Here is a 20,894-nt window from a genome sequence, read left to right on the forward strand (position 1 = left end):
CTGATAGAGTCATGACCTAATTGATGTACTGGGAAGCGCCTTCATCGACATCAGCAATAAAACCCGCATTAGTATTTATGCTGGAAATCGTGCCTACTTTGGATTACGGAAAAGCTTGACTTCTGATCGATTGCAACTTCGCACAGTGCTGACGATGTACAAAACATTGATTAGACCGATTGTCATCTACGTCCTAAAAACTAGAACTGTCTCAGTTATCGAACGGAACGTGCTACGAAAGATCTACGGTGGAGTACAAACGGTTGGCCGAATACAGTGAAGACGCATGAACTGGTCAAAGGATCTTTGCCAGCGTCCCCAACCGTAGACGCCCAACTTCCAGTTCAAAAACCCTTTCCAGCACTTTCCATCAGCGAACTCGACCTGCTCGACAGTGCTGTGCGCTCCACGTGACTGCGAGAGAGAACGTCTTCAGCGGCGCTCTCTCCGGCGGCCAAGCAAGGCCTGACATCTGCTCACCTTGGTCGCTCCGCTCCATCAGGGTTGCCACAAATACAGATTTATCTGTATTTTACAGATTTTTGAGGTGATGAGGTCATACAGAATCTGTATATAAAGAAATACAGATTTTAAGAAAAACATACAGATTTACAGATTTTCCCGATTTTTTATTAAAATAAAATAATTTTAATTCTTTAAATATTTTTTTCAATTGCTGGATGAGCCCCAGTGTTGCGATTTTGAGCGCTCATCCGCTCATGAGCGAGCATTTTTCGCTCATTCGTGAGGAGGAGCGCGCTGCGAGCTAGCTCACGTTTGCTCGTGCTCGTGTTTGCTCATTTATTTTATGAGCGAAAATGCTCATTGCTCGCGCTCATTTTTGCTCATTGAGCAAAATGAGCGGTAAACGATAAATACCGGGTAAACGATAATAACTTTTTTTTTCAGCAGAACTTCGAGGTTGTTTTTTTTAAATGGAGGCTTGAATAGGCTAATCTTAATAATATTGGATGAAGTTATTTTTCATAATTTTTGTTTTGAAGCTTGTTTTGGAGTCAGAGTTAAGGTGTTACATTAAGATCATTACTCAGTAAAAAAAACACAGTAAGATTACATCTGGGAAGGGGTACATCTTTTATGTTAGAAAAATGCGTAAATTTACTTCTGAAAATGTGTCATTTTACCACTTTTCTGGTGTAATGCCACTTTTTCAGTCTAAATCGAGGTAACATTCAACCTTACAAAATTACACCTTCCAAATGTACCCTTTTTTAACTGTGTGGAAATAATTCGATTAATAAAAAATAAAGTTTTTTTTTTTTGTTGAGCCTTGATACCACTGCGACCAATTAGAGGAATATTGTGGTGAGTTAAAGTTAATAATAGAGTAACACGTGAAAGTGAACTATTTAATAAAGCTGAAAAGTATCTTTTAAGGAACACAAAAATGTTTTCTTGATAATACGTTTCGTCATGTTTTAATTCCCGGGCACCTCATCTTGTTTAGTTATTTATTTATAAATAATTTTGCATAATAAATGTCAAATCTGTGTCTTAGATAATTTTCACATCAATAATCTTATTTATATGCTGGAGCCGATCCAAATAAATAAATGTAAAATGAGCGTGCTCACAAGTAAAAATATGTTTTAATAAAAAAAATCGATTGCCATCCTATTTACAGCTTATTTAAGACTTAAAAATTCAGTTCCTTGACAGTTTACTCTAAATTTGAAAGATAAATAAGCTAAAAAGAGTGTCTGGGATTCTAAGCAAATTAAGACACTTTAATTGCGAATCAGCCATTTTTCATTTATCGGGAATTTAATCAATACTAGTTTTCTTAATTATCAAACTCTGAAAAATAATATAGGCTGACAATATTAGAGTTTCATTGTTAATTTGATTTTGGTTAATCGTGGTAAATTTTCTTGAATATTTCGAATTAAAAAAAATCACTAAAGCATTTACCATTACCACATTGATCACACAAAAAAAGCTGTGGTAGAAAAGTATCTCCCGCAATCCACCGCAATCAATTTTTGACAGCTCGACGCCAACGAATTATTTCATGAAAATTTACCGCGGTTAACCAAAATTAATTTAGCAATGCAACTTTGATGAGTTCATGTCCCTTTTTCGCGATGAAATTATCTTCAAAAGTGGCAGTCCAATTGGCCTGTGCCAGATTAATCTACAATACTAAAAATCTACCTGAATTGCTGATGAGCGCTCATTGAGCGCGAGCGCATGCAATGAGCATGAGCGAGCACGAGCTACCTGTTAAGTCCTCATGCTGATGAATGAGCGAGCACGGCTTCTGGCTCGCTCGCTCATTCGCAACCCTGATGAGCCCAAACATTACTTTTTAGATTGTATAGCATTTCTATCCATTAAAAAACAATTAAAAATATTTTGTTTTTTGAAAAATTGTTTAAAAATGTCAATACAGATTCCAAATACAGATTTTCGTCCCCCTGATACAGATATACAGATTTTTGACCATCAAAAATACAGAATCAAATGTGGCAACCCTGCGCTCCATTCAAAACTCAGTGTACAGAGTGCTGTCAATCGGATCGGACGTGTTTTTAAAACCCTGCAGGAAGAGTGTGTTCGCGTTCTACCCGCGCCCCGTGTATTTGTGTGCGTGTGTGGATTGGTGGTGTTTGTGCCATTCAGTAGCAGCAGCAGCAGTAGAGTTTTGCCTAGATGTTTGTGCTTGTATTTTGTTGAATGGTAGCGAGCAAGCAAACAAGAAAAGGGTATACGCACTACTTGGAGAATGCAAAGCTAATTTGCAGCCCCGATATGCAATAAATGCAGCTGCTTTTATGCTGCGCAAAGGGAGGCAACATAATCGTTTGCGAAGGAAAAGTCAAGAATTCAATACATTGAGAGAGAAGGTGGTGCGCTAGTGTGTGAGGTTGAAGGAAGAGCTCAGTTGCAGAGGAAGGAAAAAGTTTCAAAATGTTGTGAAGAAATTTTTGGTTGGCCAAAAATTGTAGCTAAAGAAGGTGTGTGCGTGCGAGTCCGTCCGTCCGTCCGGCTGTATATGTGTGTGCAGTTTTTCGGTCACGGGCAGAACCTGGCAAGTAATGTGTAAAAATTCGTGGTTCCCGGTTGTCCACCACGATGGGAAAGTCCAAGTTTCCCGGCAAGCCGTCCCGTTTGGTGAACAAGAAGCGCGTCTCGGTGCTGTCCGGGGCCGGGCTCAGCACCCTGGCCAGCGGCTGCAGCAGCGATGAGGACAACAACCAGCACCAGGAAAATTCGTCGTCGACGACGACCACGGAAAAGTTGAACCACCAGCAGCAATCACCAATACATTCGCAGCATCAGCAGCAACAACAACAACAGCAGCAGCAAAAGCAAAATCAGCAGCAGCAGCAGCCGTCACCGAAGGCATCAACGTTATTAGACAATGAAGAAATTGATCAAGATGGCGATGAAGATGTTAGTAAGGTTAGTACAAGTACACACTCCCGAGCGTGTTGACATTTTTCTTGTATAACCCGCGAACCCCCCTTTCGTTTATTCCACAAAAACTTTGGAGTTCAGGACGTTAAACCTCGCCACAGAGAGGGATTTGACCTAGTAATGTATGCTGCTTGACTTGATGTGGCAGCTGCAGTTGGCCTCGATAGTGTCAAAAAATTTCCCCCGAGGGCTCGGGAAGGCCACTCTACGTTTTCATATTTTGACGTGTTGAACGGAGATTCCGGCAGCGGTGCCAGTGGTGCTGATATACACAGCTGACTTCTCTGGTGTTGTTTGCATGACTTGTCAATGATAGCGAGCTATCTGGACTGTTTATTCCAGTATTTTTTATGTTCACGGGAAACCTTGAGAAATTTAAACTCATTTAGTCATTTAAACTTTCATCAAATTAAAAAAAAATCTAATAAAAATTAGGTCTTAAACGAATTCATACATATAAACAAAACTAGTAATTTTTATCGTAGATCCAAATCCTCTTAAAAAAATTAGGAAAAATTTCCTTAAGTTCAGTATGCAACACGGAAATGTTCAATTTATATTCTGGAAGTGTTCCCGATAAAACCATCGGTAATCTGTGGCAGAGTGGTCAGGTTATTCACTTTTTAAAAGATTTTAGGTGTAACCAAAACTGTTAAATCCAACTTTTCCGATGTTCCGAATTTTCAAAAAAAAAGAAACACCTGATACTTCCGCTCACCCAAAAAATATTTTCAAAGAAAAATCCCCTTATTCTAGCAATGCACTAGCCACAACAAGCTTCCAAAGGGTCATTTTGATGTAAAATTGACTAAACTTTTCGAAAAAATATATTCAAAAGCACAATATCAAGTTTTAGGGGTGAAAACTTCGAAAAACTGGTCAAAAATGGTCAAAATCATCACTTTTTCAGAAAAAAAAACATTTTCGTAAAATTCTGATAAATAGTAAATAAAACAAGCACATCCCTTATGTTTATATATCAACACATTAGTTTTTTCTGCTCTACAACTTTGCAGAACATTGCTACATTCAAAAAAGTAACCCGACAAAGTTACAAAAAAACACGTAATTTTTAAATGAAAATGTTTGGTCTAAATGAAAAAATACCCTTCTGAGTTTATTCAGATTCTCAAAGTACATAAAATTTCCCAAAAAATAACATATTTCACGATTTTTGACAGTTAAGTAACGCGAAATGGCAGCGATTTTAAAACTATTTTATAACTCTTTTTGATAAAAATACGTTTTTTAAAAAATTTGAGTGCGCCATTAAATCGGGTGTCAAATTTTACACAAAAGATCCTTTGACACCAAGTTCCTATCTCTTCACGGTTTCGAGCTACGAAGTTGACGGTTTCGAGCTACACATCACTGAAAAACGTGTCTTAGTAAATTTCCTGACAAATAAAAGGGGTCGTACCGCCCCTCCGTCACGAGATATCGAGATGGAAATGGAAGTTTCCTCATTTCTTCGTGCAGAACAAATTGGATTTTTGATTCGATTGAATTTATTATTTTTATTTACTTTTTTTGTCATAAATTGAAATTTTCATTGAAAAACCAAAAACTATTAAGTTTAATCTTTAAATGCCCTACAATCAAGCAAGGGCTTTTGAAATGCAAAATTGATTAACGGTGCACATCAACCAGAGCTTTTGCACCAAGATTTTTGTTACAGATATTTTAGTATTTTCGGAACTACGGGAACTATCGAACTATGCACCTCCTAAAGTAAAATTTGCCCATTTTTAGAATCAGATTGTTGCAGGATTGGGTCCGTAAGTTTGTCAATTTTGGAATAAAAGACAAAAACTTCCTTTGTTGCTGTGCACCCTTAAAAGCTAAATCAATTTTGAATTTTAGGACCACAGATCGGAAAAGACGTAATAATGAAGAATGTAGAATATTTCATAAATTCACTGTAATGAGTACTAATGTGTAAAATGTGTAAAGCAATTAATGATTCATGTTATTTTAAAAATTGAAAGATAGACTAACATTTTAAATCCAGTTTATTTTTGCACGTAGAAATCCATAAAAAAAATGTGATTGTTGTATCCAAAATTTATTGGGAAATAGGAATGCTTTCAAAACCAGAAATCTACTGTAAAAGAAATCAAATTTTATACATGCAAAATATGAGATAAATTTACCTAAATGTAAAATAATAAAAATGTCTTGATAAGCAACATTATGCAAACATGACTTTGAACTGAATGAGCATTTTACAAACAGACGCTTACATTTCAATTAGGGGCATAATCATTGGCTTTGTATGAGGCATAGCACTATTTAAAATGTAAGGAACGGAATGCCATTTATATCCTCTAAGTGTTAAAAGCATTTCATACAACAGGTCAAACACAAAGTATACCTACAACCAGGGATGGAATAATCGCGAAAAAATAAATTTCGCTTGCGAACTTTCTTCACCTGAGAAAAAGAGAGGAGGCAAATCACGCAAAAAAAATCGCTCCCGAAATTCTCCAAGAAAATCGCTCCCGAAATTGTCCAAGAAAATCAATCTGCTGATGATTTATTGTGAATTTCCTTGTCAGCACCACTCAAAAAAATGTATTTAACTTTGTTTACACACATTGCCCATCTACAAAATGTGACAGGTCATTTTTCGACGTGTGACGTTAAACTTGCAAGTGTAGTAGTGAAAAAGATGTTCCGCCGAATAATCAAGATGATGATTTTTTTAGATTCTTTTTACCGATCTTTCGTGCGCGAGAGAGGAGAGCCATGCTCCCTTCGGATTTTTTTCTCTTGATGTACCAAAGATTTTCTTTTGATGATGATACCTTTTGCAATGAAATGTGGATTACCATTTTTCCGGTAGCTGATAACGTTGTCAAATTTCATATAGCATACTAATCACAACCAAACGATTATTTTTCTTGAACAACATAAGATCATCCATCCTCAGGATAAGATAGTGAGCAAGAGAGCAACTCTCTTTCCTCCTATTCCTATGCTTCACTCCCGCTCTCTTTCTCCAGAACAAAAGTAAACTTTAATAAATGAATGCACATTAACCGACAGCGTTGCTCTCTTGCTCGCTGTCTTGTTATGGCCTTCTATGCAATAGATGATATTTATAATTTTCATAATGAAAAGATGATGTTTTAGTTATTTTGTCATATTTTTAGTCTTTTATTGTTTCAAAGAAAGCCTCATTTTTGGCTCAGAACTATCATGATTAAATCTAGATTAAATTTTCAAAAGGTCTTATCTGCATAGGAAACCCGTGACTCATAGGTTGTTTTGAAAATTTACTCACGACATGGTTTGACATAATTTGGCGTAATTTAAATACCATAAACTGGTCCAACCTGGCACCACTGGCACCTCCTCTACCGTCGTCATCGCGCATATCAAGGTGTGTGTGTGCGTGTCACCGTCGTCGTTTCCAATACCTTTCCTTGGGAATGTTCTGCGCTTAATGTGCTTGTATGAACCCGTACTGAGAGCGCGTCAATGAAACGCAAACAAAAAAAAAAACATCCGAAAAAGACTAAAAGTTGACGAAGACTGCGACTACGAAGCCAGCAGTAGCGCCCTCTTAATAGACACACGAGCGCGTGCTGCAATTCGTCTATCTCCGCACACATGCACAGGTAGCGCAAGTGTGGTCGTGCATTTTTCGGGTTGCATGAAAAATTTAGGAGCAAAAAAATAAATAAAAATAGTGCGCAAAATTTTGCTCGAGCAACTACGCTGTCCTCCCCCTCGTTTTCCCACATAATAATAATGAAAAAAGAAAAAAACTTTCGGGGTTACGATGAGACGATGACTCAATCGTCAAAATCAATTTTTGTACACGGGGAATACGTTGAACCTGAAAGTTTTTTTTTTTTCGTTTGTGTGATGTAGATCAACTGTCACAAACACACCAAAAAAACAAATCACATAAAAGAAAATTCAGGAAATTTCGTCAAAACAAACGGTTTCTTTATCCATGTTGTTCCTCAAGACGGTGTTGTCGTCCCCAAGTCTATTCTTCTCCAGAAAGTTGAAGGGCTTTCTTGAATGGAACAGCACAACTGCTCAAAAACCACGATCGTACGTGTACGTGGTGCGCCGGCTTTATTTCCGTTTTCTTTCCAGAAAACCTCGTAAATCTGCTGTTGGAGTGGGTTTTGTGTGTGCGTTCTCGTAGTAAAAACGTAAGAATTTTTATTGCCCTTGAAAAAAAGGGGCGCGCAGAAAAGATTAATCATGCGCATGTGGTGAGCTTTGGGAGTGTTCTTTTTTTGTTCTTTGATTTTTGGAGAGAGCGAGTGGTGAAATATTTGATTCTAATCGTTGGCTTTTAAAACTGTAATTAGAGTCGTTGAAAGGACTCGACACTAATAGGGTAGAGTAGTCATCAATGAGACACGGGGAACAATGATAAAATGGCTCTCACAAGTCGTAGTTTCAACCAATCAGGCTCATATTTGGGGGAAAGGTGTGTCTACTGGATACACGTCTGCCATTATAGTGGCTTTGGTTATGGACGTTCCCTTGAAAAGTTATTCATAAAAGTTTGATTCTGGGGTGTAAAAGTAAATTATGGACAAAAATTACTTTTTCGCTCGTAGGCTGCCATTAACACCAAAACTAATATTTCTTCAAATTTCTTTCGTCGTTCCATAGGGATTAAGTTGGGCTACAATGTCCTTTCATTAGATTTGGCCAAAATTTAGAATATACCCAGTATCCAGGACTGTCTCATTGTTCCCCACTCATTTCAGCTCATGGGTAACAATGAGACACTTTGATTTTTCTTCATTAAACTTTTCAAAATCGATGGAAATCTTTCAAAACATGAATTAAAAGTGATTTTTGGCATATTTATAGAGTTTTAACTTCATTTAACCAAAAATACAAAGTTGTTTGGTATAAATATACGGATTTTACAAAATTTAAATACTTTTTAGTATAACTTTTGTTAATTAAAGTTTCATGTTGGCAAAATTGCTCTAAAATGTTCAAGGCAAGTTACCTGCAATGGAACAATACAAAAACATGGTGTTTTACTAGAAAAATCTTGATCTTCGTAGTGTGTCTCATTGTTCCCCAGCTGTCTCATTGTTCCTGCCAAGTGCGTCTACAATGAGACAGTTCAATAACTCTGGCTGTAGATGTCGGATCGATCTCATATTTTGGTCAATGTTAGAACACATTGAAAGAAAGAAAATGCAACAAAAAGCTCATTAAAACATGCTGATGAAAAAATTAGAAAAATCTTTGAAAGTTAAAAACCAAAAGTGTCTCATTGATGACTACCCTACCCTAACCCTTTTTTTGAAATTATTTATGTTTTCCAGGTGACATAAGAAGCACTAGCATGCACAGGGTGGGGCAACATGGGGCAACTGCCCCACCATCCTCAGAATTTTGTTCTAAATTTGGCCAGGGGGTGTCCACAAATGACGTATTTTTCAAAACATCCATATTATTGCCCCACCTTCCTCAAAGAGCTGGGCACGCTAGTGATAAGAAGGCTCGATTATTAAAAATCTGATTATCCAAAGCTTGATTATCTGAAGGTTTCAAATCAATTTCGGACAGTCTTCTATAGAGCACAGTTTAGTATAAAGCAGTACTATGAGACTTGGGACAACGTTTTTTTTTTGTATTTCTTTTATTTGGATGAAACTTTGTGAATTCTTTGTACTTTTTCTTTGACCAAAGAATTCATTTAACATCATAAGGTCATCAATACAAGTTTTCATACAAAAGGCTATTAGAATATTTAGAAATATGATCTTGGGAACAGTTTTTCTGATCGATTTTGTGTCTTCTGAAAAGTTAGAGCAGTGTTTTTCAACCTTTTTGGATTCATTCCCCCTCGGCTAATTTTCAAGAACCTCCCTGTAGCCCCTGTAGCCATGCAAAAAAAGCATTAGTTTGGCTTAAGTGGGTGTTTTTTTTTTTATAAATATAAGGGTGATTCTACGCCAACTCACACAGCAGTTGCCCCGACTCCTCTTCGATTTGCGTGAAACTTTGTTCTAAGGGGTAACTTTTGTCCCTGATCACGAATCCGGGGTCCGTTTTTTGATATCTCGTGACGGAGGGACGGTACGACCACTTTCATTTTTGAACATGCGAAAAAAGAGGTGTTTTTCAATAATTTGCAGCCTGAAACGGTGATGAGATAGAAATTTGGTGTCAAAGGGACTTTTATGTAAAATTAGACGCCCGATTTGATGGCGTGCTCAGAATTCAGAAAAACGTATTTTTCATCGAAAAACACACTAAAAAATATTTAAAAATTTTCTCATTTTCCGTTACTCGACTGTAAATTTTTTTGGAACATGTCATTTTATGGAAAATGCAATGTACTTTTCGAATCTACATTGACCCAGAAGGGTCATTTTTTTCATTTAGAACAACATTTTTCATTTTAAAAGTTCGTGTTTTTTCTAACTTTGCAGGGTTATTTTTTAGAGTGTAACAATGTTCTAAATAGTTGTAGAGCAGACAATTACAAAAATTTTGATACAAAGATATAAGGGGTTTGCTTATAAACATCACGAGTTATCGCGATTTTACGGAAAAAAGTTTTGAAAAAGTTGGTCGTCATCGATCATGGCCGTTCATCGTCACCCGCGACAGACACGGACGACGAAACAAAGAGAAACGCAAAAAGTAACTTTTTCAAAACTTTTTTTCGTAAAATCGCGATAACTCGTGATGTTTATAAGCAAACCCCTTATGTTTATATATAATTTTTTTTGTAATTGTCTGCTCTACAACTTTGTGCAACATTGTTACACTCTAAAAAATAACCCTGCAAAGTTAGAAAAAACACGAAATTTCAAAATAAAAAAATTATTCTAAATAAAAAAAATGACCCTTCTGGGTCAATGTAAATTCGAAAAGTACATTAAATTGCTCATAAAATGACATGTTCCAAAATTTTTTACAGTCAAGTAACGGAAAATGGGAGAATTTTTAAAACTTTTTTAGTGTTTTTTTTCGATGAAAAATAAGCTTTTTCGGAATTTTGAGTATTGGGCGTCTAATTTTACATAATTAAATAATTAAATATACTTTATTGAATCTTTCTAATAATAATTACATTTGGTTTACATAATAAGTGGTCAGCTGTGGCTCTTCAGCTTTAGTTTGCTTTTCGTGATTTAAACACTGTTCATTTTCATAACTTTAAAAGTATATGATTTATCATTTTTGTAACACTAGGTACAATGAGGAAAAAAAAATGTTAAGAAAACATAACCTAACCTAAAACTAACTTAAACTTACAATAAACTAAACCAATCCTTGAATCAAAGGGTATTCAGATATAGCACATTTCTAAATTTACATAAAAGTCCCTTTGACACCAAATTTCTATCTCATCACCGTTTCAGGCTGCAAATTATTGAAAAACACCTCTTTTTTCGCATGTTCAAAATGGAAGGGGTCGTACCGCCCCTCCGTCACGAGATATCAAAAAACGGACCTCGGATTCGTGATCAGGGACAAAAGTTACCCCTTAGGACAAAGTTTCACGCAAATCGAAGAGGGGTCGGGGCAACTTTTCACGATTTCGTGTGAGTTGGTAGAGAATTACCCATAATATATTAACAACCATTTACCCCTCCACAACCCAACCCCGCCTTCGATTTGAAAAATTTCCACGGGCTTCGATTTGAAAAATTTCCAAAAAACAATTTTTAAACCATTTTTTTTATTTAAAAAGCATCGGAAAGAATTTTTTTTAAAATTTTAGAAAATTTATGGGTTGGAAGTTTTACTTGTTTTATGTAACTTTGCCAATGTTTTGAAAATTGTCATTTTTTAGATGTCAGCTTTAGCAGTGTTTTTTACTAACATTTCTTATATTTTAAGTAAAAAGAAGTATGCAGTAAATTTTCTAGCGCCCTAGACTACGCATTTATTTACAATTCAAATGATGCCATTTTATAGCAGAAAATGTAAAAAAAACATGCAAAAAATTTAAAAAGTTCCTCACCAAGATCGGCTAAATTCCACCCCAAGGGGGAATTCCTCACCGGTTGAGAAAAACTGAGTTAAAGGTATTGCTGAGGACCCTCTAATAAAGTTACCAATTTTTTAATTCGACTTTTCACACACAAAATTTATTGCGCGAATTAACCATTTTTGGATATTCTTAAGATGACAAAAAATGTCATCTTTTAAAATATGGTACAAGTTGGTCAGAATTCATTTGGCATTTGAGTTTTTTAAACACCCCTGCTTCTAGGTCTTTTCCACAATTACAAAACTACAGACTTGTAAAACCAAATTTGCAATCGAAAAGAATTTTACATAAATTTTACACTTTTCTGGCATGAATTTGTTTCAAAAAGATCCGAAAATTTCGTATAATTTTACTACGAAGATATTAAAAGTTGGACCAATGGTTGCTGAGATACAGCCTTCGAAAGAAATTCACACATTGAAAACTAAGTTTCTCTAAAACACCAAAATAGCGTTGAATTTTTGAGTGATAACTAATAATTTAGCAGTTATGCGTCCGATTTTCTACTTGAAAAAATAAAGTTTCGTAAAATTTCCCGAGCTCTCGAATACTATGATCGAATCGGCCTTTTCAAACTACAAACTGGGCCGTTTGGTATGTCCTCGCATCCTTCCTCCCCTGTAGATTCTGAGAAATGTGACTCGTTCTTTGAGTCCTCTCTGCTGTAAACAAAATGCAGTAGGGCTGGCCGCTTTATTTTGTGTAATACATTTTCGGATATACTGCAATTTTTTTAATATTGACAAGAAAAGTGCTTTTCTTTCCAGCATGCTTTCATTGAACTGGCTACGTTAGTGTTAGATTAGATCTAATTAGAGATCTTCCGAGATCCAAAAATACCCGACTAGTAATCTCTTCCTTGCGAAAGCTTCTGAACAGTTTTAAACTGAAAGGGTCTTCAAATCCCTGAACTGAAAATGTATCCTGTAGCAGAACTGACATTTAAACTTAAATTATTTAAAGATTGAAAACAAATATAAACTTTGGTATATTTTGACAGACGTTGTACCGAACTAACAATGGTTTGTCATACTAGTTCAATATACCATTAATCTCAATTTTATTGAGCCCAGCGAAAAACTGTCCAACCTCGAAGAAAGAGTTCAATTAAGGCTCATTTATCCTTTCAACGAAAACATTTGCACGTGCACAATTGTCCCAGGGCCCAAACATTTATGTTCCTAAACAATTAACAGACACAATCCGTTCTGCGGAAAATCCTAACCACGCTCCATTGTTCGTGCCCATAAACACAATCAGTTAATGGAAAAAAAGACTGCCCACCCCCTCTCGCCGTAAATAGTTCAGACAGATGCGTAGAAATTACCTGGTCACGTGCGGCAAAAAGGACTAACGAGCCACACCGCGAAGGTGAGTCAGAACTGCCCACGTGCAGCTGTCATCGATACAAAAACTGAAAAACTCTATCGGATGTTTAATTCGTCGTTTTGTTTTGGGGTGGGCTGTTCAATGGGTATCATTAATCGTGGAACATTTCCTATCGCTTCTCTAAACTGGGGTTGATTTTAGTACTTTTCCACATTTATCAAATTATACCTGCGGCAAACGTAGTTCGTTTATTGGTAAGGGTTCGAATGCTCACAATATGGTCAATTGAGAGAGGGATAAGTGGCGACCGGAAAGGTATAACACACATTTTAATCATGTCAAATGTATCGCAGATCCTGCGGGACATTACCTCCATCACTGAACAATAGGAAACCATTTGAACCATATTAAGGGCACACTTTCTAACGTATCCAGAGTTTATTTGAAAGTCCTTTTAGGATTGTTTTAACTTTGAAAGAAATTAATTGAAAAAATTATACCATGTTTGATCTAATGTTCATGTTTGTTGTCATAAAAGTATAACAAATTTACATTTCTGTGTTCATGACCATGACGAAAACTTTGCTCTAAACGATTACTTGAAACTCGTTGTGACGAAAGCTCAGCTAATAGTCTAAGTGTAAGCGAATTTAAATAAATTAGCATAATACACATCATTTAACTACGTCAATCAGTACAGCTTGTGTGTGGTTTTCTCACGTTCACACAAAGAAACGTTAAAGTAAAACTTTTTTCAATTTATTTTCTGTTATGGGTGCATTTTAATTGATAATTTTTTTGTTGAAATAACTTTTGTTTTAAAAATAATTAATCTGCTTAAATTCTGTTAGATAAACAAACTCTTCAGAGACCTATGTTTTACAAAACCTTACTTCTCCTGTTTGCGTATTTTTAAAATTTTAATTCAGACCTAACTTTTAAACACTAAACAGTTAATTATAACCTATTCATAAGCTAGGCCTAAATATAAAATTATAATATGTAATAATTTTATCAAATAAGCAAATGTCATTAATGTTTCATTTTATGACTTTGCAAAGCTAAACATTATTTGCTAAGAAATCGAAATTTCAAAATTTGACGTTATTTGGGTTACACTAAAAAAGCATCATTTTTCTCCTATATGTGTTACTTTCAAAAGCTGAATCTCAGTAATTTTGGTTTAATAAATGCCTTTGAAGAAATATGTTTGAAAAATTTCGGATTTCCAGGAAAAAGAAAATTATTAGGTAAATAATTGTGACTGTTGAAAAAGTTTAAAAATAACAAACCTTTAAAGAGACTTACAATTGGAAACGGTGCACTTAAAAAGTATAAAGTGCTTTTCGATTGCATATTCGATTTTATATTTAAAAATTACGTATTTTTTAACCATGATTTCAAACCACTTTAAAAAAAAAACATACTTTTAGCGAACACATTCTTTCACTCTGAGCAATTTTTTGCATTTTCTTTGATTTTTTTTTTGTTTGGCTCAAACTTTTTGGGGACTTTCCTTATCACAAAAGAATCTGCATCTTTTGAAGGAATTTTCGGATCGATTTGGTGTCTTCGACAAAGTTGTAAAAAAATAGATTCATGGATTTTTTTGCCCGATTTCCACTCAATTTTTTTTAACAAGATATTAACTTGCCGAATTTCGTACCTTTGAACTTTTGAAAAAAAAAAAAATGTTTTGAAAAGCCACAACTTTTGAGTCATAGAGCAAAAGGAGAAACATCTTGCCGACAGATTATAATTTCTTTAAACAAATGTTTTTAGAAAAAAATAAAAATTGAAATTCGCAGTCGAACATTATCTTACAGAAATTTTGATAAAGGTCAACGTTTTCGAGGTATGGCCACTAAAAGATTGATTTTAATTTAAATAGTATCATTACTGAAAATATTTTTTCGAAAAGTTCAAAAAAATGTCCTCAAATTTCGGCTAAGAAACTTTGAATATTTAACTTGTGTTTGCTGAGAAACAGCTGATGAGAGAAAAATAATCAGGAAAATTGAAGTTTTCAGTCAAACCGAAACACCGTATTTTGTTGTTATATCAATATTTCTGGATTTTTTTTATTCTGAAGAGGTCTAATAAACCAAATTTTCAGTTTTTGCTCTTTGGGTATTTTTTAATACCCCTGACTCAAGGCAGTTCCAAAAACACCCAAAAAGCAAAAACTGGAAATTTGGTTTATTGGACCTTTTCAAAAAAAACTCCAGATTTCAGCAACTAATGGCCCATTTTTCAATGTTAACAAATCTAAAGTTTGTTTTTTATTAAATTGTTCTACATTGTGTCGCATGTCTAAAGTTTTTAAAGGGCTTATAAGCTATTGTTTTTCATATGTTTATATGACCTTTTCAAAAACAACTCTATGTTTATAGGACATTTAAAAAAAGTAATATTTTCTGATCTTCACGAAAGAAATATTTTGAAATTTATTGAATCAAGACTAACATTTTATAAGGGCTAAATATGCAATACAGTCCAGACTCGAATTTCCGAAGTCTCGATTATCCGAAGTTCGATTATCCAAAGTTTTGTATAGGTCTCCGGACAATCAAATCACAAACATTTTTTTTTTGTATTTTTTATTCTCTTTAACATCAAATTCGAGTTCTGCGCGTCAAATTTGAATGGTTATTTGCGTATTAAAAAGAAAAATGCATTTTTTTCAATATTTCTTCACCGCCATTTTGGCTGCCATCTTGGACTTAAAAATTCTAAATCACCATAGAGTAGTTAAGAGGGCATACTGAAGCTCAACAATCAAAAATAAGACCACAAAAAAAAATCGTGGTTCGATTATCCGAAGTGAAATTTAGCCTTCGGATAATCGAGTCCGGACTGTATAAAATTTTTATAAATATTTCCGAAATGAAATTTGAGTTGCCACGCTGGAAATACTAGGAACATGCATCCTGCTCGTCCTCGATGGATACTTAAATCCATAGTAAAACGCAGAACTGCAGTTATATTTCTTGAAAATTATTGTAGATTTTAAAGACAGGAATTTAAAATAGCAATGGAATCAATCGTTTTAGTAAAAAAATAGCTGTCAACTAATAATTTGATGACAACACGTCCAAAAGCTCTATTTCTAAGGTCACTTTTAAAAAGGACTCAACCTAGAATTAGACCAACCGATTAAATGATTGTTAACATTCAAGTTTACGCCCTAATGAAAATTAACAGCTGGTTAGGAACGTTTACTTCGAATTTTCATAAATGATTAATTTCTCTATCATAATGGGTGTAATTAAACTACAATAAAACAACCTGCACCTGCCATTCTATTATCCTCTCCGGCGCCATGTAAACAATCCACTCTTTTTATTTGCATTAATGACATTCGAGCGGCAGACAAAACGTCGTGACGGCTAATCCCACAGCAGTCGGGCTCGAATTAATTTTATTATTGCCGTGCCCTCGTCGTCGTCGTCGTCGTCGCCTATTTGTTGTTATGACATGCTCGCTTAAATGCATTATAAATCACGCACTCCATGAGAAGAGTGATTAATTTGCATGCAAATTTGGCATCATTGCCGGCATTTCTTTCTTTCACTTCAGTCTCTCGCTGAGTTTCGCGCGAATGTGTGTGTGTGTTGCCAAAGCTCAACGCGCGCGCTCTCTCTCCCAAAACAAACACCGTCAAATGGTGCTCTTGCACGAATACATAGAGAACACTCGTAGTGAAGTTCCTCGTGCTGTTTTTCTCTATTTTTACACGACTTTGTGTGTGGTTGTGCACACGGTGCACGAGAAGGTGGTGTTGGTGAAAGGTTGTGAAAAATTTGTATCACTCTGGCAGCACCTCGATGACAACATACTACAGCAACAATAACAACAACAGTGTTCATATAACAAACAACAACAACAACAACGCTGGGCTGAGTGCTGAAGTGCCCTCACACTGTCTGGGGAATTTGTTTTGGCTCGGTCTCGGGGTAAAATGTAAACAAAACGCTCCAACATAAGTGTTGTTATGGGTTGATGGCTACTAACTACACCCGGACGACCGTACTGCCGTGTGTCTTCCGGGCCAGAGGGTCAGAGTACGAAGTAAGCAGATGAAAGGGCGGAACCTTGGTGGTTTTGTTATTGTTTTGTCATAGAGTTTTGCATTTAATATGCTTTCCGTTAAATCGAGCAAAACAATTTAAAATTACCGAAGGGGCCATTCACAAGCAGTGCATCCTGCTCAGTTCTTGAGTACAGTTTAAGCGGGCAGGTGATTTAGCTGCGCGTAAAAGGTCTGGATTTTTAAGAATTTTAATTTTTGTATTTTTAATTCGACTGAAACTTTTTTGGTGCCTTCGGTATGCCCAAAAAAGCCATTTTGCAACATTAGTTTGTCCATATAATGATGTATGAAAGTTCAAAAATCTGTATCTTTTGAAGGAATTTTTTGATCGATTTGGTGTCTTCGGCAAAGTTGTAGATATGGATATGGACTACACTGAAAAAAAATTATACACGGTAAAAAATTGTGATTTTTTATTTACCTTTTTGTCACTAAAACTTGATTTGCAAAAAAAATACTATTTTTTTTTTATTTTTTTATATGTTTTAGAGGACATAAAATGTCAACTTTTCAGAAATTTCCAGGTTGTGCACAAAATCTTTGACCGAGTTATGAATTTTTGAATCAATACTGATTTTTCAAAAAATCAAGATATTGGTCGCAAAATTTTTCAACTTCATTTTTCGATGTAAAATCAAATTTGCAATCAAAAAGCACTTTATTGAAATTTTGATGAAGTGCACCGTTTTCAAGTTAAATATATTTCTAGGTGACTTTTTTGAAAATAGTCGCAGTTTTACATTTTTTTTTAATTAGTGCACATGTTTGCCCACCTTTGAAAAAAATATTTTTGAAAAGCTGAGAAAATTCTCTATATTTTGCTTTTTTGAACTTTGTTGATACGACCCTTAGTTTCTGAGATATTGCCATGCAAAGGTTTAAAAACAGGAAAATTGATGTTTTCTAAGTCCCACCCAAACAACCCACCATTTTCTATTGTCGATATCTCAGCAACTAATGGTCCGATTTACAATGTTAAATTATGAAACATTCGTGAAATTTTCCGATCTTTTCGAAAAAAATATTTTCGAAATTTTTAAAACAAGACAAACATTTAAAAAGGGGCGTAATATTGAATGTTTGGCCCTTTTGAAATGTTAGTCTTGATTTAAAAATATTGTTTTCGAAAAGATCGGAAAATTTCACGAATGTTTCATATTTCAACATTGTAAATCGGACCATTAGTTGCTGAGATATCGACATTACAAAATTTTCCTGTTTTTAAACACTTGCATGGCAATATCTCAGCAACTTAGGGTCGTATCAACAAAGTTCAAAAAAAGCAAAATATAGAGAATTTTCTCTGCTTTTCAAAAATATTTTTTTTTAAGTTGTGCACTAATTTAAAAAAGTGAAAACTGCGACTATTTGCAAAAAAAGTCATCTAGAAATATATTTAACTTGAAAACGGTGCACTTTATCAAAATTCCAATTTTTTGATATTTTTTGATTGCAAATTTGATTTTACATCGAAAAATGAAGTGGAAATATTTTTGCGATCAATATTTCGATTTTTTTGAAAAAATCTGTATTGATTCAAAAATGCATAACTCGGTCAAAGATTTTTTGCACAACCTGGAAATTTCTGAAAAGTTGGCATTTTATGTCCTCTAAAACATATCAAAAATAAAAAAAAATCAAAAATGCAAAAAAGTTTTAGTGACAAAAAGTTAAATAAAACATCACCATTTTTTTTACCGTGTATCATTTTTTTCAGTGTAGTCCATATCCATACCTACAACTTTGCCGAAGACACCAAATCGATCAAAAAATCCTTCAAAAGATACAGATTTTTTTTAATTTTCAAACATCATTTTTGTATGGACAACTGCCAAATTTGTATGCAAAATTATATGGACAAAATAATGTTGCAAAATGGCTTCTTTGGGCATACCGAAGGCATCAAAAAAGTTTCAGTCGGATTATAAAATACAAAAAAATCGAATGACCGAAATCTGAGAGAACTGCTCAGCATAGAAAACAAATAAATGCTTTTGATTATTATTTTTTGGTTTTGAAGTGTGAAAATTTGATCACTAGCTTATTTTTGGAATTTAGACATTCTGGCCTGACTGACCCGCGGGCCTGGGTTACATTATTTGGCTTTTTGTTTTTTGAAAAAAGGTATGTTTAGTCAAATAAAAACAATATTGAAAAGTATCACTTTTCGATGCAAGTGCTAAAAAATCAACTTTTCAGCACTAATGCTAAAAGTATAACGTTTGTGGTAAAATAAACTTCCCAAGGTCATCATTTTTTAACAAAAAGTCTTATAGTGAAAAATGTCATTCCTTATTTGTTTGATTTACCATTGGTTTGATCTATTGGGAACATGATGATCTCATTCTAGATTCTAGAGGCTTTTGCTTTTATATTCGAAACAAATCGAACACAACCGATCCAATCCCAACTTGAACTTAATTATCAAAATCATCCCAGCTCGACTCAGTTTGGCACAAAACGGGGGAAAAAATCGCCATAGATAGACTGGAAATTGTTTTTCCCGTGAAATCTCCCACATTCAATCATAATCCAATTTATCATAAACTCCAGTCATTCGAACAAAACCGCTTCAATTTGGCATTCATCATTTTCGACGCATCATATCAACTTTTTTCCTTCCCCACCCACGATTGTTTGTTCAAATTTTCACCCGAAAACCCCCCTTTTTCCTCACCCCACTCCCGTCCATCATCACTTCATTATCCGGCGAGGTGCATCCTCCTCCGGTCAACGTCGTCGTCGTCGGGTGGAACATTCTCGTGACCTGCGTGCCCCAGTAGTGCGCATCCACTTTTTTTTTGTGTGCCCATGTCCTCTGGAGCAGCAAAAAATCAGATAAAAGTCAACCCGGGTACGAACGTCACGCGGAGCTTTTTGAACCGTTTCACCTGCTTTGTTTCACCAGATATTGATTAATTTTTGGTTGTTTTTTTTTTTTGTGTGTGGTTGCGTCACTGCGACGTCATTCAACAACGCCCACGCTAATTTCATGAGGCCCGCTGGAGTCCGCCGCGTGAATGGCGCTAAATAGTTCTAATTGAATCATTACCAGGCGCGCGTGGAATGGTTTTCACCTTTGTTGGTTGATTTATGGGTGGAAATTCCCAGCGGAGTGTTCAATATCTGCTTAGTTGACAGCGGGAATGCTCGAGGTTAGATTAATGAACCTTTGCTGATACATTTGGCGATTATTAACTCGGGGATCAATTGGGATTGAAGAAAAGTCAGAAAATTAAAGCAGAGTTTAATAAGATCCTTTTTCAATTTAAACCTAAATTCTAAGAACGCGGTGCAAAATCTTCGCTTGAAGTGCCGACATCAAGTTGATGTCAAGGACGAAATATCAAGCTGTGAGGTCAGTTGAAAGGACAACTTTCCTGCTACGTCAAGTGTTATTAGCCCTTCCCCAATCAACCTCAGGTTTTAATCCTACTCGCAGGTAGAATTGAAAGCGCCTTAACTAAGGAGCCTTAACCTGTAATACTTACAACAGAGCATTAGGATTATCTTAAGTCAAAGACTTCGGCTTGAATCATAAAACCCGTAATTTTGAACCCAGCCTCGACCCATGTCAAGGTAGAGTTGTGATGCTTCTGCTTTGCCAGGTACTACAATTATACATAATTTTTGAGTCAACATCTTTCAGTTCTTCAACAATCATAACCTGCAAAATCAAAAAATATAACTTAACCAACAATTTCTCCTCAGGAATACCTCCTGAAAGGGATAACCCGGTTTGACTTTGTTGTCGAACCATAAAGCGACCGCCCCCTGGTTTGCATTCTTCTGTATACTTTTGACCCTTGTCAAGCTGTCATGCTGAATTTCTTTTGTCCCGCACTATGCAGGGATTAATTAGGGCCAATTTTCGAAAACCAAAGGGCGCCAACATCAATGTTCGATATGGTTAAAACGAGTAGATGTAATAGAGAAAAAAACAGTGTGAAACTTGAATTCGATATGGTTATCATGGCAAGGATTTTCTATCAGATTACACCATGATAGATTATCTCCTATGACCCA

The 20,894-nt window shown here is 35.3% G+C and overlaps 1 protein-coding gene across 1 annotated transcript in view; it reads left to right on the forward strand.

The window, feature by feature from the left end:
* Positions 1-2,501: 2,501 nt before the first annotated feature.
* The window catches only part of LOC6047737 (histone-lysine N-methyltransferase trithorax), a 113,994-nt gene continuing 95,601 nt past the window's right edge, over positions 2,502-20,894 (forward strand). The window contains exon 1 of the mRNA XM_038264934.1: positions 2,502-3,426. Coding sequence (XP_038120862.1) covers positions 3,097-3,426 — 330 coding nt within the window. The 5' untranslated portion in view covers positions 2,502-3,096. The remainder of the gene's footprint in view (positions 3,427-20,894) is intronic.

The sequence above is a fragment of the Culex quinquefasciatus genome, chromosome 3 (assembly GCF_015732765.1).
Source record: "Culex quinquefasciatus strain JHB chromosome 3, VPISU_Cqui_1.0_pri_paternal, whole genome shotgun sequence".
Taxonomy (NCBI): domain Eukaryota; kingdom Metazoa; phylum Arthropoda; class Insecta; order Diptera; family Culicidae; genus Culex; species Culex quinquefasciatus.